The 24,537-nt window shown below is 36.0% G+C and overlaps 1 protein-coding gene across 1 annotated transcript in view; it reads right to left on the bottom strand.

Moving 5' to 3' along the window:
* The window catches only part of RIF1 (replication timing regulatory factor 1), a 57,179-nt gene that overhangs the window by 20,476 nt on the left and 12,166 nt on the right, over nucleotides 1–24,537 (bottom strand). The window contains 14 exon segments of the mRNA XM_032636735.1: nucleotides 344–386; nucleotides 1,533–1,797; nucleotides 7,479–7,578; nucleotides 11,207–11,356; nucleotides 11,722–11,829; nucleotides 13,184–13,364; nucleotides 13,581–13,651; nucleotides 16,796–16,882; nucleotides 18,385–18,485; nucleotides 18,747–18,809; nucleotides 19,484–19,594; nucleotides 20,080–20,244; nucleotides 21,115–21,232; nucleotides 23,876–24,027. Coding sequence (XP_032492626.1) covers nucleotides 344–386; nucleotides 1,533–1,797; nucleotides 7,479–7,578; nucleotides 11,207–11,356; nucleotides 11,722–11,829; nucleotides 13,184–13,364; nucleotides 13,581–13,651; nucleotides 16,796–16,882; nucleotides 18,385–18,485; nucleotides 18,747–18,809; nucleotides 19,484–19,594; nucleotides 20,080–20,244; nucleotides 21,115–21,232; nucleotides 23,876–24,027 — 1,715 coding nt within the window.

Below are 24,537 nucleotides of genomic sequence, written 5' to 3' on the forward strand. Positions count from 1 at the left end.
CGATACAACAGCTTGAATTCAAGCTTATTCTCCATTAACAGAAAAAATTATGTTTTCACATAAATTGTAAGTTTTACCTATAAAAACCTTGGAACCAATTACTTTCATATATAAAGGGATAAGACAGATGAGTTATATGAATTTAAAGCAATATTAAATCTTCCTTTAAAAAACTATCCTTTGGTTATATCCACGTCTTGTTACTAAAAGTTCATTAAAATTAAGGTGTAATAATGACCCTTTAAAAAAAAAATCAGTAAAATTATATTTAAGGAAGACAATTATTTAAATCCTAAAATTTTTCTTCATGAAAGTGTATTTTTTGGACAATGTCTATTTTTACCTTGTTGTTCATACAACTATATACTTTAGGAACTTCATCAAACCTATGAAGAAAAACAGAGTACCATTTATATTTTAGAACATTAAACCTAGAAATATAATGCAGCACAAAAAAAATGAGACACGTGTAGTGATATACAAAGGGGCCCCAAGACCTAACAAAAATTGTCAAACTGCAAACATTTACACATGAAACAAACCTGTCTTTAAAATAGGAGTTAAAAAAAACATCTGGAATAGACCTCGAAGTATTAATACCAGTCACTTGTTTCCATGCTTTTTAAAAAGCATTATTATTTTTGATGAAGCTTAAGGACTAAAAAAGATTTGCAAAAACTTAATGGATTTGGAGTTCTATTTTGTAGTTTATAAAATCTGTTCCTAAAGGTTTCTCTGTGAATTTATGAAAGACAAGCTGTATTATAACTGAACCACACAAGCTTGCTATAAAGAACATTAATGAATTCTTCCAAAATGCTTCTTTCAAGTATGTTACTTGGGATTTTTTCATGTTGTTTTTTAGGCACTGCTTTCTTTGGTTCAAATGTAAAAGGTAATGTAAATTAATACAAACTTCTGGAGGGTAATTCAGAAATTTAAATGCATATACCCTTTGAACCAACCATTTCAATTTTAGGGCCCTCTTCTGCTATTTAGTGGCAAATGATTTATGTACACATACGTTCAATACGTTCAAATGTGATATTGTTAGTTATAAGGAAAAAGACTAGAAAACGTATGTCCGCCAACAGGAAATTGGGTAAAGTTTCACGAAGCCCTACGCAGACCTTAAAAACAATGAGACTCTTAGGTGAATGATGCAAGATGCATCCAATATACTAAGTGCATACTGTATATAATACTGAACTGCAAAGCAGTATGTCAAGTCATATATATCATACATTTAAGAGGTATGCTTTTTGTATTAACAGTTCTGAAAAGACACGCACTAAAGTAAAAAGAGGGTTGGATTAATCATGAAAAATAAAGTGACTTCCAATTTCTACCTCATACTTATTTATTACTTGAACTATCTTTTTAACAAAAGCATAGTTTCATATATTACCCTTTCCACTAAACTTTAAAGATTAAGATCTTTAACAACAAAGCTGATATGAAAACAATAAATGTTTGCTACCTAAATCTAGTTATATATGTTTAATTCAAAGTTATTAAGCCAAAATACTTACTTTGAGTTTTCGTAAAATAATGCCAGAGGTCTTGTTAAAGTTGCAAATATTTTTCGGATCATAGAAGGCAAAGAAATATGTCCAAGTACATTGGAAAGAATGCTGGTGATTGAGTTGCCAATAGCGAGGAGAGTATCAGAATGTACTTCCTTGAGGCTCAGAGTGTGGAAAGAACAGATCACTCTCACAATAAGTTTAAATAAAGAAGCCAATTTTCCCAAGGGCTCCTTCTTCTTTTTGGACCAATCTGAAGGTCTCTGTGGTGCTAGGATAAAATTAAACTTATTAAAAACTCAAGTGTGTTCAGAAGTGTCACTGTTCATATTTACAATTTATGTCTCACGTTTACATGACATCTACATCTAATACATGTGTTTCTGTAGAGTGATACCCACAAATCTTAAAGTGAAATACCATTAGTGGATAAACATCACTACATTATCTCTAAAAGAGAATCAGAGATAAGGGAAAACTGGCAGAGCTAGAATAAGAATTCCACAAAAATGACTCTATTTTCTCTAAGGAATTTTTAAATGCATTAAAATTTTTATTTTATAGTCTCAGAATTTCAACAACTAATTTGTAAAACACTAAATTATATAAGCTGTGCTCCAAAATTAAAAGTTTAAAGTCCATTTTAAAAATAAGAAACAAGATTTCCCTTAGAATCATTGCTTCCTGGCTCATCTATAGTACACTAAACCCCACAAATTAATACTGAACAAGTCAGAGATCCAAATCCTCAGAAATAATACAAGGGAAAAAGCCTATATTTAAAGAAAAAGATGTATCTCCAACAGCTTGGGACTTAATGCTGACGGAGCAGATCTGGCAGTGCCAGGATGGTGCTGCTGGAAAGTGAGCAGTTCCTGATGGAGCTGACCAGACTCTTCCAGAAGTGCCGGTTGTCGGGCAGCGTGTTCATCACCCTGAAGAAGTGTAAGCAGCTGTGGATGCAGCAAGGCCGGAAGGGAGCTGGGAGGCCGAGCGACGCCCCGGCCCGGGTGCCCAGCGACTGGGCGCACAGGCAGAGTCTGTCTGCCGCGCGTCCCCGCCTTCCCGTACCTTCCTCCACCTGATGATGGTCGAACTAAACCCATTCCAAGGAAGGGTTCTGCGGAGGGCTTTGAGTCCTCAGACAACAAGTGTCTGTTAAGAGCTACTGATTGGAAAAAGAAGATCAGCACTGTGGTGAGCTCCAAAGAAGTGAATAAGTTTCAGATGGCTTATTCAAACCTATTGAGAGCTAACATGGATGGGCTGAAGAAGAGGGACAAAAAGAGCAAGAGTAAGAAGAGCAAAGCAGCGCAGTGAAGGGCACCAGGTTTCCTGCTTTCACCAGTTAACCACTGAATTGCTATGTTTCCTTTGGTTTTTACTTTTGGCCACAAAGCTGGGTTTCTGATTCCTCTACAATAACTGTTTTCATGTGAGATTAGGGTCAATTTTGGATGGAAGAAGGGCTGCAGTGTTTACAGGGTAGTTACAAGAAGCCAGTTTATTTTATATCTGGCTAAGTGGTCTGTGTTGTATGATTGTATGTTTCTGGATAATAGTTTACAGTCTCTGTAGCCGTCTGTGAAGAGCACTGTATCATTAAACCTGTATATATCAGTAAAAAGAAAGAAAGAAAACGATGTATCTGTCCAACTTTCCTTTGCATCCTTCTTAGACTCCATCTCTCTCCAGGGGTTTACCTAAACCCATTATGTCTTTCAAGAAAATCGTACCCATTCCAAAATTACCTTTGTTTCCCTCAAAGAATCCATTCTTTTAAGGTTAAGATATCTCAGATTTAAGAGAAAACTCTAATGCTTATTAATTAAAAATATCATGTGGTGAAATGAAAAACAAGTGTTGCTACTGAAAGGAAGTCAACCTTCTTCCCTAGAATCAGTTTTCCATACATGAATAATTTAAATTGGAAAGGCCACCCAGAAATTCTTGGCTAGTATGTTGAGGCTGAAGACGGCCCGTAGTCAGGGGAGCAGTTACATACAAGAGACTGATCAAACAGTATATATGCTGAGGCAGGTAAATAGAGAAAGGGGATATCCAAGACTAGAATAAACCTTATATGAGAAAATAACTGAAAGTAATTCTAGAGAAACATAACTGTGTAGTTCACAAACACACCAATGTATTTCCCACCTCTGTCCACTCAGAGATCCAGAAGCAGTGACACCTTAATAGCAATGAACAGATTTTGGTTTCTAAATGCCATTCTCAGCTAAAAGGAACCATATTCCTTGGAGATATGGCTAGTTCCAGGCTGAGGCAGGGAAAAATATAAACATCTTATGTCAAAGTTCTCAAAGAATAATGGAAACATATGAAAAGGTTAATAGACACCAACAAGAACATTAAATTTTAATAGAAATAAATTATAGCCTACTGAATAACAGAAATCCATGCTGATAAAAACAAAATAAATAGGGGACAGGGCTTCCCTGGTGGCGCAGTGGTTGAGAGTCCGCCTGCCGATGCAGGGGACACGGGTTCGTGCCCCGGTCTGGGAGGGTCCCGCATGCCGCGGAGCGGCTGGGCCCGTGGGCCATGGCCGCTGGGCCTGCGCGTCCGGAGCCTGTCCTCCGCAGCGGGAGAGGCCACAGCGGTGAGAGGCCCGCGTAACGCATAAAAAAAAAAAATAAATAAATAAATAAATAAATAAATAGGGGACAAAGGAAGCTATATCTTACATTAGGATGTCACTTGCACCTGTGTCTGGTGCTTAGTGGCTTGATAAATAATTGTAGAATGGTTTATTATGGGAACATAATGAGATAAATAATTAAAATGGGGACAGCTTTTAGAATTAATGTAATTAAAGCAAAGGAGATAAACTCCTTGATACAAAGTAACGTAATTAAATGAAACAACATGAACTACCACTTTGGGAAACATCATAGTGTTTTAAGCAAGAAGCATCAGTGGCTGAAAAACTCATGGGTAAAAGTATGCTGGGTTAACAAGATATTTACACAGTCTCAATGTACCTGTCACAAAACATTAACTTATTAATTATAAGTATTTACTAATTAACTTTACAGTGGAAAACCTGGCAGATACCATCTTAACCAAATAGTAAATGTTAATAACATCATTAGTAATGGGACAAACTGACTTGTGTGCCTGTTGACATAATGCACTGAAAAATATACTTCTGTAGTATCCCAGTGAAGAAATGAAATCTCAATCTAATCTTGAGGAAATACTGACAGAGCCCAATTGAGAGACGCTCAGAAAGTAACTTTATTTGTATTCTTTGCTTTTTTTAAAAAAAGTTACTAATTAAAAAAAATTAATTTATTTTATTTATTTATTTATTTTTGGCTGCCTTGGGTCTTCATTGCTGCGCACAGCCTTTCTCTAGTTGTGATGAGCAGGGGCTACTCTGTTGCAGTGTGCAGGCCTCTCACTGCAGTGGCTTCTCTTGTTGTGGAGCACGGGCTCTAGAGCACAGGCTCAGTAGTTGTGGCTGGCGCGTGGGCATCTTCCCAGACCAGGGCTCGAACCCGTGTCCCCTGCATTGGCAGGCGGATTCTTTTTTTTTTTTTGGCAGGTGGATTCTTAACCACTGCACCACCAGGGAAGCCCTGTACTCTTCACTTTTAAAGGTCGTGAAAGACAAGACTTGGGAAATGTTCTAGATCAAAGACTTGTCTACAAGTACTTTGAAATGGTTCCAGGAAATAAAAATAAAAAGTATAAAGGGGAGTGGGGGATGAAAATAATAAGACAAAAGCAATCAACTGATAACTGAGGAATCTGAGTAAAGAATGTTTAGTGTTGGGCTTCCCTGGTGGCGCAGCGGTTGAGAATCTGCCTGCTAATGCAGGGGACACGGGTTCGTGCCCTGGTCTGAGAAGATCCCACATGTCGCGGAGCAACTAGGCCCGTGAGCCACAACTACTGAGCCTGCACGTCTGGAGACGCTCCGCAACAAGAGAGGTCACAACAGTGAGAGGCCCGCGCACCGCGATGAAGAGTGGCCCCCGCTTACCACAACTAGAGAAAGCCCTTGTATAGAAACGAAGACCCAACACAGCCAAAAATAAAAATAAATTAAAAGAAGGCTCAACATTAAAAAAAAAAAAAAAATGTTTAGTGTCTGTGTATAACTTTTGCAATGTTTCTCTAAAACAAATTACAAAATAAAAGTTATCCAAAAACTCTCAAAGTGATCCTTATGCATATTTATGAATAATAATAATTTTCTTTCAACTAGTTCTAATTTTTGTTTCCTCTCCTCCTCAACTTTTGCTGGCAGCTTTTAGAAATCTCCCCTAGTTTCCATAAATTTAAACAGCAAGAACACCTCTTGCAAGACAAGGAATGAAGACAAAAGACTTCTAATTCTGGGTTTACAGATCATGGATAGAATGGATATTCAGTTAATTCTAATTTTTCATAAGTAACAAAATAGGTAAAATTATGTCTACCTGGAGCTCATCGTCTTGCCTTATCAAACTTCGGTGGCTTACAAAATAATTTCTGATATCATCTGTTATATAACCTTTATAGTTAAGATATTTAGAGAATTTTATTTTTGGACTAAGAGGTAATCAGATTAAGTGTTGCTCAGCCCAAAAGGGGGCTGAGATTAAAAACAAAAAATCCAAGCACATCCATTTCTGTAGCATCAAGGCTGGGATGCTCTGACCTGTAATACACTTTAGTCACATAACATCTTTCTCTACATTACTATTTAAAACTGAAACACCCCCCAAAAAACCCAAAAACTCCCCCCCCCCAAAAAACCCTAAAGATATTTTATGTTCTAGTAATCTTTACACTAATTCATCAAGGATAGATCTTATTAAAAGAAAACTGAGGGACTTCCCTGGTGGCACAGTGGTTAAGAATCTGCCTGCCAATGCAGGGGACACGGGTTCGATCCCTGTTCCAGGAAGATCCCACATGCTATGGAGCAACTAAGCCCGTGTGCCACAACTACTGAGCTTGTACTCTAGAGCTTGCGAGCCACAACAACTGAACTCGCATGCCACAACTACTGAAGCCCGCGCACCTAAAGCCCATGCTGCGCAATGAGAAGCCACCGCAATGAGAAACCCACACGCCGCAGCAAAGAGTAGCCCCTGCTCGCTCCAACTAGAGAAAGCCCGCACGCAGCAATGAAGACGCAATGCAGCCAAAAATAAACAAATAAAATAAATTTAAAAAAAAAAAAGAAGGATATGAGCCTTAAAAAAAAAAACCCAAAAGAAAAGAAAACTGAGTATGTTCTCAATCTTTCAACAGGAAAAGTAACCTTTAAACATCCACATTTTTCATTACTGGAAGGTTCTTTCCTATACAGTATGAAAATATATAATCACTGGTAGAAATATATAAGTTCAAAGAACCACTTAGTAGAATAAAATAGCTCAGTATTTATTACAACATAATTTAGAATTAACCAAGGAACATAGTTATAAAAATAAGACAACTTGTTATGATTTCAATTGTCCAATTTTATGGAGTAAAAAATTGAGTTAAACTTTTAGCATCATTTTAAATTTCCTGTAAAACCATAACTGATTAATCACTGCCACGATTTTCTATGCAGTTGAATGTCAATTTAATGATTATTTCAAATCAGGCTACCAAATAAGAACATTTTAACAAATGTCCAAGTTTTTTGTCCACATAATCCCTTGTACCAGATGAAGTAAAATCATTTGTATTATTAGACAATCTCTAAATAGGACAATATTTATGTTTCTGCATCATAAAAAGGCGTTAGATTGGGGGGGGAGGGTGAGAGAGAGAGACACACACAGAAGGAAAGAGAGCAAGCATGTGAGCTACTAGCATAGTAACTAACATGGTTACACAGCATCAAAAGTAGGTAAAATGAGATGGGAAAAGCTATTAGGATTTGCCCTGACAACAGTTCAGACAGCCATGTTTATGATATATAAGGTAAGCAAACAAAATACTTACATTTAATTTTGGGCTGATACTTAATATTATATGGTGAAAAGTCGATGCAATCAACCATTACAGTAATAATATGAGTGATCCTATCCAAGAACAATAAATTCTAGGAAAGAATAGTTAAGTATTATATTAGAATCTTTTAACTACTGGCATGGTTTATATAAAGTATAAGCATGAACAAAAATATAAGACTAACTCCCACATATAACATATAGTAACACACGTCATAGCTTATACCATTTAAGGTACATTAAGTATATGGTTATGAATATTTCCCAGTTAACTGCTGTGTGCCAAGTACTATACCTTTTTTTTGTTTCTCAGTATTTATGGAAAATAATTCAGCTTTAAGATGCCCATAAAACTCAGCATATAAACCAATTAAACTGAAAATGGAAGAGCTAGGTTCAAACTTAAGATTCTTTACCAAATTTCTCTTCAAAATTACAAAAGTGTTCACTAAACCCAGCAGAAACAAAATGTGAAATGTTGCTAAAGCTCCCCGATACCCTTTCCTCCTCCCTCCTCAAATCCAAATGAAATAAAAATAAACCCTTAGAAGCATCAGACATTTTTCTGGAAACTTTTTTTAAAGACAGGGGGGCAGGGCTTCCCTGGTGGCGCAGGAGTTGAGAGTCCGCCTGCCGATGCAGGGGACATACGTTCGTGCCCCGGTCCGGGAAGATCCCACATGCCGCAGAGCGGCTAGGCCTGTGAGCCATGGACACTGAGCCTGCGCGTCCGGAGCACTCCGCAACGGGAGAGGCCACAACAGTGAGAGGGCGTGTACCACAAAAAAAAAAGACAGGGGTGCAAGGGAGACTGAAAATAGAACAAAGGAAATCCCAGCACCATGAGTCAAAGAACACCTCAAAAATAGTGAGCTTTCCGAGAAGAAACTGAGTAACAGAAGACACAGGGAGGGTTCTGAGAAAAAGATATGATGGTCATTATAAAAATCAAATGGGTAATTAAAAGACTACTGAAATTTAAAGTTCTATAATACAGTTGCTCTGCTTTTATTCTCCATTACCTTTCACTTGTCCAATTCACTGGACTAATTCACATGTCTGCCACTAAAGACAACCTCCCCCAGTCAGTGTTAAGGACCAAGAGGAAGGGAGAGCCCCCAGTTAACCTAAGAAAACCACATGGAAGGTTCAGTACAGATGATAACCTACACATCCATATAGAAAAGATGTTAAAGCTCCAGTGCTTCCTTCTTGCTCACAATTACAAGGCAAAGCCTGCTTGTAACTACAATTGGCTATCAAAGCCAGAAAAACAGGGGATCTCTCCTGGGTTAGAAAACACATTCCAGCTACCAATATTGTTCAATATTAACCTTTATTGACAAATATGAAGAAGGTGTGCTAAATACCAGTAGAACTAATCCACGAGGAAAGAGGTAGTAACAGAAACAGAAGAAAACTACTATCTTCAAAGAGGAAATCATATCCACTTAAAAACATAAATGTAAAAATAAAACTACTATAAAACACCTCAGCATTTAAACAAAGAATGGAAACAGAAATATCACGGTCCCAGAAATCAGTACCAAAAATAAAGCAAAACACAAACAGATATAAAGAAAGAAAAGCAACAGACATAGAAGATGACACCTGAAGATCTAAGCACTCTTCCTGAGATGAAGGCACAGCTCTTTAGATTGAAAGGGTCTACCAAGTACTTAAAACAGTTTAAAAGATGCCTCAAGACACACCATGGTGAAATGTCTAAATTCTAAAGGCAAGAGGAAAACCCAAAAACTTTACAAACTAAAAAAGAGGTTAATAACAAAAAAATTAGAAATTAGTGGGACTTCCCTGTAGTCCAGTGGGTAAGACTCCACACTCCCAATGCAGGGGGCCTGGTTTTGATCCCTGGTCGAGGAACTAGATCCCACGTGCACGCTGCAACTAAGTTCACATGCCACAACTAAGAAGCCCGCATACCATGCTTCAACTAAAAGATTCCCGCATGCCAAAACTAAGACCTGGTGCAGCCAAAATAAATAAATGTTTTAAAACTTATTTTAAAAAATTAGTATCAAACAATGCATTTGTAACAGTAGCAGTAAGAAAAATAATAAGTCTTAGATGCATATTTTGTAAAAATGAAAAAAATGTTACAGAAATGAACAAATGAACAGTATCTTCAAAACTGATAAAAATTTTTCTGAAACCTAAAAATTGTAACTAATTACTTAGTTACATATTTGACAAGGAATTATCAGTCACATACATGTGTGTTATTCCCAAAATACAAAAATTGGACAATGACGAACTCCAATCTCACTAATGAAGATATACGCAAAAAATTTTAAAACACTTATCTACAATGTTTTAAAAGATTTTCACTGTGACCAAGAAGTGCCCTTCTCAAGGACACAAGTTTGGTTTAACATACAGAAATGCACATTACCAACAGATCTCATATACTCCAGCAGCAACCAAATATGGGCAGCAAAGAGACCATACATAACAGCTGAAAAACAGCTTTAAAACTTCCAAAAAAATCAAGCAAGCTTGGTTAAGTTTAGAATTAAATAAATATTCCTTAATAGAAAAACTCAACATTATAAAGATGTAAATTCTTTTCCAAATTAATCTATAAATGCAATATAACCAACTAATGACAAAATCCCGACAGGGTATTTTATAAAACTTGATATATTCTACATTTCTTGCAGAAGAGAATAAAGATGTAAGCCTACCCAAGACAATAATTTAAAGGTGAAAACTGAGGGTCAAGCTTCTCCCTAACAATTATAAAAGCCTTCAACAAATTCACTGTCTAGGTGGCCAGATAAAAGCCAGGGATATACATCAACAAGACAGAAAGTCCCTAACCTCATGGAGCGTGGGGGGAAGTTACAGAATGAAGTACACAAACGATTCTGATGACAAGATGCTCAGGTAGAAATTAACAAGACTAATTAAATAAGATTCTTTGAAGAAGGAAGCACAAGCTTCAAGGGCAGTTGTAAGCAGTTCAGATTTTTACTCCAAATGCAACAAAAAGCTACAGAAGTGTTTTAATCTGATTTACATTTTTAAAGTCACTCTGACAAATACTATAGTACCAAAATACCATAGTCAGAATTATGCCAATATTTTAAAAAAGAGATTATAAATACTTTTACTCTTCTCTGTAGGGGTAACCACTATTAAGAGCTAGAAAATCTATCTTTTTAGATGGAAAAAAACATTCTTCAGAGTAATAAATAAATTTCAACTGGCAAGAACACTGTATTCATGTACATATGTGAGCATAAATATGTAACTTATGGGTAGAAAGAAAGAGGTCTATTCTAGAATGATACATACCAAACTGCTGACAGCAGTTGTTGCTCTTTTTATAGAATAAGGGAAAGGAGTGAATAGGAACCTACATTTTTAGATCTACGAACTTCTAGAGGATAGACTTTAAAGAGCTAACAGATATGATAAAGCAAGGTCCAGGACAGTAAGGTCCTTGTACGGTTCATCTAGAATGGCACAGACACACAACAGAGTAGTAAAATCACATCACTGTTAAATGGTCCTGATACATGGACCTTAGAGTCCAAAGACACAAAACTTTTTTGCAAAGCTGTTACTCGTTTTATACACTAACTTCATTACTTATAAACTAAAAGCATTAGTAAATGACAGTTCACAAATGTTATCTCTATTTACTTGAAAAGAATCCTTTACATGCAAAAAAGGTCAGTATCAGGATAAACTCACTGAAAGGCCTTCATCTTCCAAACTGGACATTATCTTGGAAGAAAGTTCCTCACAGCACAAATTCTCCTCTGCAGTTGCCACCAAAGCTGCACAGCGAGCAAATGCTCTATATAATTCTGACCAAGTTTTAAGTAAGGTCTTCATGGTGGCCTAGTAACAATAAAAAAGAAATTTAGAAAACACATCTACACATCAGAACACCTAACAGAATACATCTTTAACATTTTAAGAACACGGTAACATTTATAGGTGTCAAGGAGGAGACTAGTATAGGGTAGTGAGTTTGCCCACCTCCACAGAGCTCTAACTGAAGAACTGCAATAATGCCACAATACCAACAATTATCAAAGGTCAAGAGGAACTTCTCTCTTCCTTCACCACTTTCCTTTCTCCTAAGCTGATTATAGGTCATAAGAAAGTCTTGTTTTAGGTAAAATTACTGTAGGGGTTCATTATAAAGGGTGACATAATATTTTCAGAAAAATGCAAATTCATCAAGTAAAACTTTGCCTTACCGCTGGAATTTTTTGTGCTGAAAAAATATGGTTTATTGGTAAAGTCAGTGCACAATAGATGGCACTAAAATTATGTTCTAAGGCATCACCTTGATTCACTTCATTGGTCTGAAACAAGAAAAATAATGAAGAAGTTAGACAAATTACCATCTAATTCTAGCCTGAAGTAGTAACATCTTACTATGTGTAGTCAGTAGAATTGTGTCTCCAATGTTGAGATGTTCAACAGATGGTGAACTCCTAACCTCTGCAAACTTTGGAAATAGGGTCTTTGCAGATGTAATCATGCAATAATAAAGCCATGCCGGTTTAGGGTGGGCCCTAATCCAATAACTGGCATCCTTATAACAAAAGGGCAAGTTGAATAGACAGAAGCTACTTTGAAGAATGCCACGTGAAAATGGAGGCTGAGACTGAAGTTATGCATCCACAAGCCAAGGAACATCAAGAATTACTGGAAGCTAAGAGAAGCATGGAACACACTCTCCTTCAGAGCTTCAGAAGAAACCAAACCTGCCAACACCTTGATTTTGAAATTCTGGCCTCAAGGGCTATAAAAAAGTAAATTCCTATTGATTTAAGCCATCAGTTCATGGTAATTTTTTAAGCAACCCTGGGAAACAACACACTGGTTTTAAGTCCTAAAAAAGAACCCCAAAGGTGACTCCAAAATCTTTTACTATACACAGAAGGTAGATTCAAGCAAGGACTTATAAAAAGGGCCTCTAGCATCCTTTAAACAGTTGGAAATTATTTATGAACATAAACTTTTTTCTTCAGGAAGAATATGTTTAATGGAGTGTTGGCTCGAGCAGCCAAAATAAGGGCTACTGTATAACCACATAAAAAATTCCTTGGAGTCTTCAGTCCATTTGAGAGTTATAACGGACTATTTCCCAAAGAATAATTCCATTTAAAGACTGATGAACAGATAAAGCGGCTGATGAACTATTAATAGTGACAGAACTTCAGCTCCATACGCTGACAATATTGCCACTTTATAAAGTAATTAAACGTAGGGTTAGTCAACTCTCAACAATTAAAGATTTAGGAACTACAATATGGCTTTAAGGTAATCACCAACATAGGATCCCATCAACCATGGGATCCTAAGAATATACAGTCTAGTCAAGATACCCATATTATTCCCCGTAGTACAAATGAAAGAATCCAAGATATAAACAGGGGAATCTGTATGTATCATGTAAGCCTTCTGGCTTTCTAATTACTGGAGAAAATGGACTGTTTAGTCCCCACTAAGTTATACTTTCTTGAATAAGGCAGAAACATGATGAAATCAACTAATCTAAAGAGTAGAAAATTAACCAATCCTGTAGAAAAAAACATGCAATATCTTCCATTCAAATACAAACTTCTATTCATATACCCCTGTGCTCTAACAAGGAAGAAAAAAAGGAAGATATTAAATTTGGGGGAAACATGCAGCTAACTTATATCATACCTGATTTATCAATTCAGTTAATGGGGTGACTATAATACTCCACATTCTCCAAAGATGCTCCTTGTTTTTCAACTGCTTTGCATTTTGATTAATAACATTTAAGACAGAGTCACTGAAAGCCAGCGGTGAAGTTGGACCAGAAAGAACACAGCCTACAAGTGTTTCCAGGTTGAGAAAAAACCTGGAGGAAAAAATTTTCAACTATGCATTAACTGTACGTTCTTCGAAAATACATTAATTACATTATAGCAAGGTTATAAAAATAACTGACAAAAAAAGAATCCCAACTCTTATTTTGATTTTTTTCATTTTTAAAAAATTTAGAGTAAGTCAAAAGAATATCATTCATCACAGGACAAACTTTCCAAGATAAACAAAATAGTTTGTTTAAAATTACCTTTCATCTTCTACACCACATGCTAACAGATTATTGAAAATTAACTGAATTAAGAACAAAGCAGGAGTCCCCTGAAAAAAGATGGGAGATGGCAATCAATCTTCCTGTTACAAACAGTATATTCTTCTTGTTATACTTGTTTTCTACAATCAATTATGTGAAATACGACCGTTTTAAGCTTGAGAAATTTAACTTTCGAAATTACTTAGGAAATGACAAAAATGATAGCAAATGTACTTCCACAAACTACACACAAAAAGCAAGCTCTTTATATTTTAATCATAGCTGTTACATCTATGTGAGCAATTAAAGAACAGAGAGAGATTCCAGATATAAAAAAAAATGTTGACTTAAAACTTGCTGGATCAATAATACCTACATCCAGAAGATATTAAATATATTTCACCATAAGTAACCTAATGCTACTAAGCTTCCAAAATTTATAACAGTAACCAAAACTATTATTATATAAAAGCAAAGAGAAAACTTTCCTTCTAGACCCTTTGTTTAATCCAGGAAAATAGTTCCATTAATAGTGCCATACTTAATTATTCACATTAATTATAACGAGTGTACCTTGTTTTATTGTGCTTTGCAGATATGGCATTTTTTACATATTGAATGTTTGTGGCAACCCTATGTCGACCAAGTCTATTAGCACCATTTTTCTAACAGCATTTGTTCACTTCATGTCCCTGTCACATTTTGGTAATTCTCACGATTTTCAAACTTAACATTATGTGTCCTGACTGCTCCACTAACCAGCCATTATCCTGTCTCTCTCCATCTCCTCTGGCCTCCCCATTCCCTGAGACACAATACTGAATTTAGACAAATTAATAACACTACAATGGCCTCTAAATGTTTAAGCAAAAGGAAGAGTTGCATGTCTCTCACTTTCAATCAAAAGCTAGAAATAATTAAGCTTAATAGGGAAGGCGTGTCAGAAAGGCTAAAAGCTAGGCCTCTTGTGCAAGTTAGCGAAGTTGTGAACGCAAAAGAAAAGTTATTGAAGGAAATGAAAAGTGCTACTTCAGTGAACACAAGTAACAGTAAGAAAGCAAAACAGCCTTATTGCTGATATGGAGAACATTTTAGTCGTCTAGATACATCAAACCAGCTACAACATTCCCTTAAGCCAAAGCCTAATCCACAACAAGGTCCTAACTCCTCAATTCCGTGAAAGCTGAGAGGTGAGGAAGCTGCAGAAGAAAAGTGTGAAGCCAGCAGAGGTTGGTTCACGAGATTTAAGGAAATAGCCCTCTCCATAACATCAAAGTGCAAGGTGAAGCAGCAAGTGCTCACACAGAAGCTGCATCAAGTTATACAGAAGACCTAGCTATTTAATTAATAACGATGGTGGTTACCGTAAACAACAGATTTTCTACCTGTTGATAAAACAGCCTCGTACTGGAAGAAGCCGCCATATAGGACTTTCACAGCTAGAGAGGAAAAGTCAATGTCTGCTTCAAAGCTTCAAATGACACGCTGCCTTTTATTAGGGGCTAATGCAGCTAGTGATTCTAAGTTGAAGCCAATGCCATTTACCATCCCAAAAATACTAGGGCCCTTCAGAATCATGCTAAATCCACTCTGCCTGTGCTTTATATAAATGGAACAAACCCTGGATGACAGCTTATCTGTTCACAACATGGTTTACTGAGTATTTTAAGCCCACTGTTGAGATCTACTCCTCAGGGGAAAAAAAAAAAAAAAAAAGAGAATCCTTTCAAAATATTACTGCCCATTGATGATGCACCTGGACACCCAAGCACTCTGACGAAGATGTACAATGAGACTAATGTTGTTTTCATGTCTGCTAACACAACATCCATTCTGCAGATCAAGGAGCAATTTCAACTTCCAAGCCTTTTTCAGAAATACATTTCATGGGCTTCCCTAGTGGCACAGTGGTTGAGAGTCCGCCTGCCGATGCAGGGGACATGGGTTCATGCCCCAGTCTGGGAAGATCCCACATGCCGCGGAGCGGCTGGGGCCGTGAGCCATGGCCGCTGAGCCCGCGCATCTGGAGCCTGTGCTCCGCAACGGGAGAGGCCACAACAGTGAGAGGCCCGCATACATAAAATAAAATAAAATAAAAAGAAATACATTTCATAAGGTTATAGTTGCCATAAAGAGTGATTCCTCTGATAGACCTGGGCAAAGTAAACTGAAAACCTTATGGAAAGGACTCATCATTCTAGATGCTGTGAAGAATATTCATGGTTCATGGGAAGAGGTCAAAATATCAACATAAACAGGCGTTTGGAAGAAGTTGATTCCAACCTTCCTGAATGACTTAGAGGGGTTTAAGACTTCAGTGGAGGAAATAACTACAGATGTGGCAGAAACTGCAAAGAACTAGAATTAGGATTGGAGCCTGAAGATGTGAAAGAATTGCTGCAATCTTATGATAAAACTTCAACAGATGTGCAGTTGCTTCTTATGGATAAGCTAAGAAAGTGGTTTCTTAAGATGGAATCTACTCCTGGTGAAGATGTTGAAGACTGCTGAAGCGACAACAGGATTTAGAATTATTACATAAACTTAGTTGATAAAGCAGCAGTAGGGTTTCAGAGGGCTAACTAATTCTGAAAGAAGTTCTACTGTGGGTAAAACGCTATCCAACAGCATTACATGCTACAGAGAAATCATTTGTGAAAGGAAGAATCAATCACTGCAAACGTCACTGTTGTCTCATTTTAAGAAATTCCCACAGCCACCCCAGCCTTCAGCAACCACCACCTTGATCAGTCAGCAGCCGTCAATATGGAGACAAGACACTCCAGCAGTAAAAAGATGACTCACTGACGGCTCAGATGATAGGTAGCATCTGTTTAGCAATAAAGTACTTTTAAATTAAGGTATGTTCTTTTGTTTTTTTTTTTTTTAAGGAATAATGCTATTTACTCACACTTAACAGACTACAGTATAGTGTAAACATTAACTTTCACATGCATTGGGAAACGAAAAATTTCATGTGACTTTCTTTACTGTGATATTCACTTTCTTGGCACCGGTCTGGAACTGAACCTGCAGTATCTCTGAGGTACACCTGTACTTTGTCTATCATTTTTTCCTTTAACATAATCAGCGTATTCAAATTCAATTCTCTTGGAACTTTGCAATCTAAGTTTCACTACCTTATGAAAAAAAATACCATGGATCTTTTTGTTTATTAGCTAATTTAGTATCATTACATTTAAGATACTTGCATTAAGAATATCCATATTAGCAACCTGATATGCTGGAGAACCTAATACTTTCTGAGGAAGTCCTTTAATTGTAATTTCCATGAGAACCTAAGAAAGACAAAAGGTTTTACTGTACATTAGCCATAAAAATAGTACCTTACTTAGTAAAAATCTTATAGTATTAACTATATTTTTAACAATTTATTACAAGTAATGTTTGTTCATTAATGTAAATACATTCTCATTAGCTTAAAATGTTCAAATACAGAAATATAAATAATAAAATGATGAAGTCCTTTCTTATCTCCAGGAATAATCAATGTTACCAGTTTGGAGTTTATTTTTTAGACCTAAATTTCCATATATGTAAGTACAGAGAGAAACATAACTTCCTAGGCTAGCTGTCTTATACCTGTTTTATACCATTAATGATATTGTACTGTAAGATACTCTGGAACTAATTTTCTTCACCTGACTGTGTTACAGTTTTCACATCAGTCTATGTAGACACATTCTTAACTGATAAACAAATGTGCCGTTTGTTCAAACTTTTTAAAAATTAATGGTCCTTGAGGTTATTTTCATTTTTTATACTACAAAAAGAAATTCTGCAATCAATTATGTACTCAATAGTGCCAGAAGCAAGTATTTCAAAGAACTGCTAACTAGAAGCTGTATCTAAGACACGCCTCTCAAATGTGACAGAGATTACCAAACTGCCATCCAAAAATATTATTATACTGGTATTAACCTGAATTATATAACATAAGTGAATAACATGACAAAAATAACTGTTGGTGAAAATAAGCTTTCACGTATTCTCATTTGAACAGACACTAACAATAATAATTAGCATTCACTGACACATTTATTTTGTTCCAGCCCCATAATGCTCTGCATTTATCAACTCATTTAATTATGAACTACTACTACATCTCTTCTTTATAGAGAGACAAGAAAGTAGACAGAGTGTCTAAGTTCATTCAGTTAATAGCTGGGCTGAGGTTCAACCTAGTCTGTACCAGAGCCCTTGCTATTAACCACTATCCTCTATTGCCACAGTAGATATGGCTGTCATGGCACATAAAGGAATCACTCAGAATCTACCTACGGGTGTAGTTTGTTCCATCTGCAGTTTATTTTGGGAAAGTCACTATTACAAAAAGTATATCCAATTCACTTTTTCCCTCTCTACTATGTAGGACATATTTAAAATGCAAAAGCTCTCCAAAATTATTACCAGATATTTTTTTAAATGTACATACTAACAATCAGTGGAACCCAGCAATCTTGTCACAAAATTAGTGTTCATCCGAGTTTCTTCAGTTCAAGTTTCATGCCCCTTATCCCATTTTCTCTGTATGGCCTATTCTTTTTCCTATGACACTGGAAGATTTCTGTAGTTGCCACTGTCATCATTTACTTTATTAAGAAGGTTTCAAATGACTCTATTTAGTCAATGGAACAGCATTTACTACAGGGCCAAATGGCTGATAAATACTTGATATAAAATATTTTCCCAAATCCTGATCTGTGGTAGTACCTTCAATATAAAATTCAATTTCAGAATATGGTTTTAAAATTCCAGCACATATAGGTCTTATACTTACCAGTGTTTTCAATACAGGAAATACTTCTGACTTCACTATGCTTTCCAAAGATTTTAATAGAAGAGTCAAAACTTCAGAACCTGGTCTCTCTTTTTTGTTACCTATCAAAAAGGAAAAGGAGGGGTACAGTTCTAAACATGTATTTTTAGGGGTGAAAATACAGTCTTTTCAGGGGTAAAAATATATACTCAGAGAGCTATTAAAAAGTAATTTTTTGTTTTTTTCTTAATAAAGTGCTTTGTTTAAAGGTAAAGTCTGGAAGATAAGATACTTCAAAAAAGGATTTTAAAATTAATTTTATATATGAAAGCCAAACAATTCACTGAGTGCTATAAAAATCTTTTGATCATTATAGTGCTTACCAGATTCAATAACTGACTTCACCAAGCTAACTAGCTCCTTCCAAATAGCATTGACAATTGCATCTGCCAAACAAAATAAAAGGTACTTTAGAATGAAATAGATATGACTACAAAAGCTCTCCCTTTCAAGCTTATACTACAGAAATAAATTGAGCAATACTTAAAAATTTAAAATATAATTCTCCTTGTAATAGTCAACCTTGTAATCAGTTTACAATATACTATTCACCTCATTTTTGTTTAAAGAAATATTTTTCAAAAGGACTGTTAACATACTCAGGGTAATTCTTTTTTTTCATCGACTGTATTTTCTGTATTGAAAACCTTTCACTTTTGAGACAAGGATTAAAGACTGAGAAGGATACCTGAAAGCCACTAGAAAAAAATTTTCCAACCAGTACAATAGCACTCTATTTAATTTTTAAAACCTGTCATCATTACTTGATAGGCTTTAGAACACAGGAGTTTAGGTGTAGATACTAAAATCACAGAGCCTAGGTATGAATCATAGCTCCGTCACTTACTATGTAACTTTGCACAAGTTATTTACTTCTCAGTATAACACAATCCCTTATCTGCAAAATAGGCTAACACAGAAGGTTCCTGTGAGGAGTCAATGAATTATATGTAAAGCTCCTGCAGCACAATCTGGAAACAGGTGGCACTATATAAACATTCACTACTTTTTCTTTTTAAACACAGGTTTAAATAATAAAAATCTTCTCTTAAACATTTACCAGAAGCATCTTTTCTAATTGCAACAAAGCTATCACGAACAGCAGTGATAAATGTATTTGCATGTTTGGAAAAAAAAGAAGAGCTGCTGATTAACGGATGTTCAAGTCGCTCTAAAAGAGAAAAAAAGACAATTATGCAAAACCAAAGCTTTATGAAATAAATTTCTCAATGTAAAATGTTAGGTGGTCTGATATGTTTTCTATGAAAAAGATTTAGGGACTTCCCTGGTGGCGCAGTGGTTATGAATCTGCCTGCCAATGCAGGGGACACGGGTTCGAGCCCTGGTCCCAGAAGATCCCACATGCCGAGCAAATAAGCCCGCGCTCAGCCACAACTACTGAAGCCCGTGTGCCTAGAGCCCGTGCTCCGCAACAATGGAAGCCACCGCAATGAGCAGCCCGCGCACCACAAGGAAGAGGAGCCCCACTTGCCGTAACTAGAGAAAACCCACACGCAGCAACGAAGACCAAACGCAGCCAAAAATAAATAAATAAATTTATAAAAAAGAAGATTTATAAAATCTCTTTCCTCACCCCAAAGTACAGTGTTCTGAACTGTGTTAGTAACTGAAATGATTTTAAAAACAATTAAATACCTAAGCTCAGCATAAGTTTGTTTTGCTTAGCAAAACTCAAGACTTCTGGACCCAACAAAAAATGAAGCAACATTTCAAGCCCCAAAACTTGTATAGAGGGGATTGTGGCCATTCCACCAAAATTTGAACTCAAGTTCATCCGGGGAGTTCCATATGGAGAAGCACCTTTAAACAAACAAACAAAATTGCTAAGTTATGTACGATTGAATTAGTTACCCAAATAAATATATTTTGTTTACTTCATTTCAATGCAATGTACTTTTAAAAGTAAATAATTTGTTTTTCAATAAAAGTTGAAGAGTTTTTGTTTAAAGCCCAAAACAGAGTTCCTAATTAAATACTAATCTTACTAGGTTAAGAACAAGACTAGTGTCACACACCATTTAAATGAATTCTCAGACATTAATCCATACCTTGACATTAATATGCAGGCATTCCTAAAACTTAAAATATAAAAATTTGACTCAGAATAGTTAACGTAAAATAGGAACAGCAGGGCTTCCCTGATGGCGCAGTGGTTGAGAGCCCACCTGCCGATGCAGGGGACACGGGTTCGTGCCCCGGTCCGGGAAGATCCCACATGCCGCGGAGCGGCTGGGCCCGTGAGCCATGGCCGCTGAGCCTGCACGTCCAGAGCCTGTGCTCCACAACGGGAGAGGCCACAACGGTGAGAGGCCCGTGTACCGCAAAAAAAACAAAAAAATAGGAACAGCAAATAATTTTCTTTCACTGATATACGTACTAAGCCACATTCCTTACATCTGTTAAGATCTGACATTTTAAATTATAACTCTAATATTCTAATTCTGAAACAAATGTTAAGAGTCTGTAATGCACTTCATATAATGTAGTGGAAAAAAGTTGATCTTATCCAACTACAATACAATGACAGCAGTACACAGTAACACATACAGAAAACAAAACGATTTTGTGATAAGGCAGCCAAAATTATGTGAATTACATGGAGCAAAGACTTGATTCAAAGTCTTTTTGTAAAAATAAAGGAAGAAAACCCCAAGTAGGTCTATCTCTTACCTTTGTGTACAGGGGTCGCAGGATTTAAAGCTGGAGAAGTAGCTACACGAGATGAACTGCCTTGAGGTGAAGCATTAGAATCAATGCTTATTGTGCTTTGAATCAGAGGCACACAGACCTATTGGGGTTTAAAAAATAGAAAGAGATGCAGGGAACTGAATCTGTAAATATGTGTAACTGTCCTATTTTTTTAAAGTCTTGTATAGGGGCTTCCCTGGTGGCGCAGTGGTTGAGAGTCCGCCTGCCGATGCAGGGGACACGGGTTTGTGCCCCGGCCCGGGAAGATCCCACATGCCACGGAGCGGCTGGGCCCTTGAGCCATGGCCGCTGGGCCTGTGCGTCCGGAGCCTGTGCTCTGCAATGGGAGAGGCCACAACAGTGAGAGGCCCGCGTACCGCAAAAAAAAAAAAAAAAAAAAAAAAAAAAAGTCTTGCATAATACAGTTAAATATCCTTAAGAGGCGATCTCAATTGTTTTGATATGTTGAAATTTTATTGGCCTTTTTGATGCAGAGGGTAAAAACTGAAACTTGGAAAAGTGAAAATTTTTATTACAAATATATTTGCCCTAAATATGTACTATCTATAAATTTCAACTCTACATTCCAGATGGAAAATTATACACATAAATTGCTTTTACAAATAACATCTACATGAGTTTTAATGCTACTGGTAAACAGACCATTTTAAACATTTTAAAAAACACCTTAAGAAAATATGAACTAAGACAACTCCAAGCTTATTTCTAAGATCATTCCAATACCTGTCAAATGTAGCCAATGAGTAGATTATGCCAAGGAATGGGTCGACAACTGGGTAAGATCAGCCTACTAGGAACTTAAAATGGTAGAATTTGAAAAAATTATGACCCCAGTTACAAGTTACAATCAATGCCCAAGTTTAATCAGTTCATGCTCTATCAAGCTTAAAAACTTCAATGTATTAAGCAATTAAAAATGTAAAGAGAACTTGCTAAAAAAAATCCAATACTTGAGGAAGAACTGATAAACAGCAAAGTATGCAGGATACAAGAATGACATACAGAAATCTGTTGCATTTCTTTACACTAACATTGAAACATCAGAAAGTAAAAAAAAAAAAAACCCTTTTAAAATCACATCAAAAAATAAAATACTTGCTGTACACCTGAAACTATCACAACATTGTTAATCAACTATACTCCAATATAAAATAAAAAAATTTAAAAAAAAACCCAAAAACTTAGGAATAAACCTGACCAAGGAGGTAAAAGTCCTATATGCCAAGAGCTATAAAACATTAATGATGACTTAAAGAAATGGAAAGATACCCACGCCCTTGGATTGAAAGAATATTGTTAAAGTGGCCATACTACGCAAAGCAATCTACAGATTTAGTGGGATCCCTATTAAATTACCCATGGCATTTTTTACAGAACTAGAATAATCTTAAAATGTATATGGAACCGTAAAAAACCTAGAATTGCCAAAGCAATCCTGAGGAAAAAAAACAAAGCAGGAGGCATAACCCTCCCAGACTTCAGACTATACTACAAAGCTACAAAGTTATCAAAACAGCATGGTATTGGCACAAAAACAGACATACAGATCAATGGAACAGAATACAGAGTCCAGAAATAAACCCACACTTATGGTCAATTAATCTTCGACAAAGGAGTCAAGAATATACAATGGAGAAAAGACAGTCTCTTCAGCAAGTGGTGTTGGAAAAGTTGGACAGCCACAGGTAAATCAATGAAGTTACAACACTCCCTCACACCACACACAATAATAAACTCAAAAATAATTTAAAGACTTACATACAAGACATGACACCATAAAACTCCTAGAAGAGAACATAGGCAAAACATTCTCTGACATAAATTGTAGCAATGTTTTCTTAGGTCAGTCTCCCAAGGCAACAGAAATAAAAGCAAAAATAAACGAATGGGAGCTAATCAAACTTACAAGCTTCTATACCATAAAGGAAACCATAAACAAAACGAAAAGACAACAAAAAATGGGAGTTTGGGATTAGCAAACTATTATATATAGAAAGGATAAACAACAAGGTCCTACTGTATAGCACAAGGAACTATATTCAATATCCTGTACTAAATAATGGAAAATATGAAAAAGAATATATGTATATAACTGAATTACTTTGCTGTTCACCAGAAACTAATACAACATGTAAATTGACTATACTTCAATAAAAAATAAATCAAGAAAAAGATAAAAGGAGTTATCAGGACTACCCTTTTTTACTTAAACAAAAATAAGATTAAGCTTTCATGTTTAAATGCAGCAAGGATATCAAAATCTAAAGGAATCTGTAAAACTCACATGTGACAATAATGAAAAGCTACAATGGGATTAAATGATTGGTTATCACTATGTAGCCTGGAAAAAGGAGATATAAAAAATTAGAATTGATCCAACTCTGTGTAGCACATGATTTCTATTTCAGTAATGCTGACTCTACTCTCAATTATATTCTAAGTCATGCAATTCCTTTAAAAAAAAATCTTTCATGATGCCACTAGAGTAAGAATATTTGAGTGTTACTGATTAAAAAGGTTTTAGATGCTCCATTTCAGATGACTGGAGAGTATCCTTTGAGGAAAATGAACTCAAGTTCTGTGTCTGGGTGAAAAAATCTTTTATATAACGTGCTCTGCTAACACAGCAAAAACAGCACTGAAAGATTAAATTGGTAAGAATCTAAGAACACATTAATAAAAAAAAACACATAAAGTATTGTAATCAACACTTTAATGTTACCTGTTCAAAATTAGCAGGAAGATGAGGTCCTAGTCTCATCAATAAATACCACCAGACTTCTAGTTTTGTCAGCGCTAGAGTTTCTGTTCTCACATGGATAGAACTCAAAGGCTGCATTAACAACTTCAGTCTTTTTGCACTACATAGTATTTCTTAAAAAAAAAAAAAAATTAGCACCCAGGTAAAAACATTAAAAGAGGTAAAGATTAAACTTTAAGAATGATAGTATGCAACAGCCTACTATAGCAAGAGAATAGATTTAAAAAAAAATTTTTTTTTAATTACCAGCTGTTCCTGTTCTACCCCAAATGTTCATCTTGACAAACTTTAGTACGACCAGGTCACAATACTTAAGGCTTATTTTAAAAAATAATAACTAATATTTATTAGATACTGTGTGCCAGGGGTGATTTTTCCACCATTTAGCAATGTCTGCAGTATTTCTGGTTACAACTGAGAGGCAGGGATATGGAGACTGCTACTGGTATCTAGTGGGCTGCATCCAGGGATGCTGCTAAACTTCCTCTAACACACAGGGCAGTTCTCCACAACAAACTGTCCAGCCTAATATACTAAAATGTTGAGAAACTCTTTCTAAGCTGCTTTAGTATTCTCATTATCCCCATTTTACAGATTAAAAAATAGAGGTATATTTTTACCTC

The sequence above is a fragment of the Phocoena sinus genome, chromosome 7, assembly GCF_008692025.1.
Source record: "Phocoena sinus isolate mPhoSin1 chromosome 7, mPhoSin1.pri, whole genome shotgun sequence".
In the NCBI taxonomy this organism is placed as follows: domain Eukaryota; kingdom Metazoa; phylum Chordata; class Mammalia; order Artiodactyla; family Phocoenidae; genus Phocoena; species Phocoena sinus.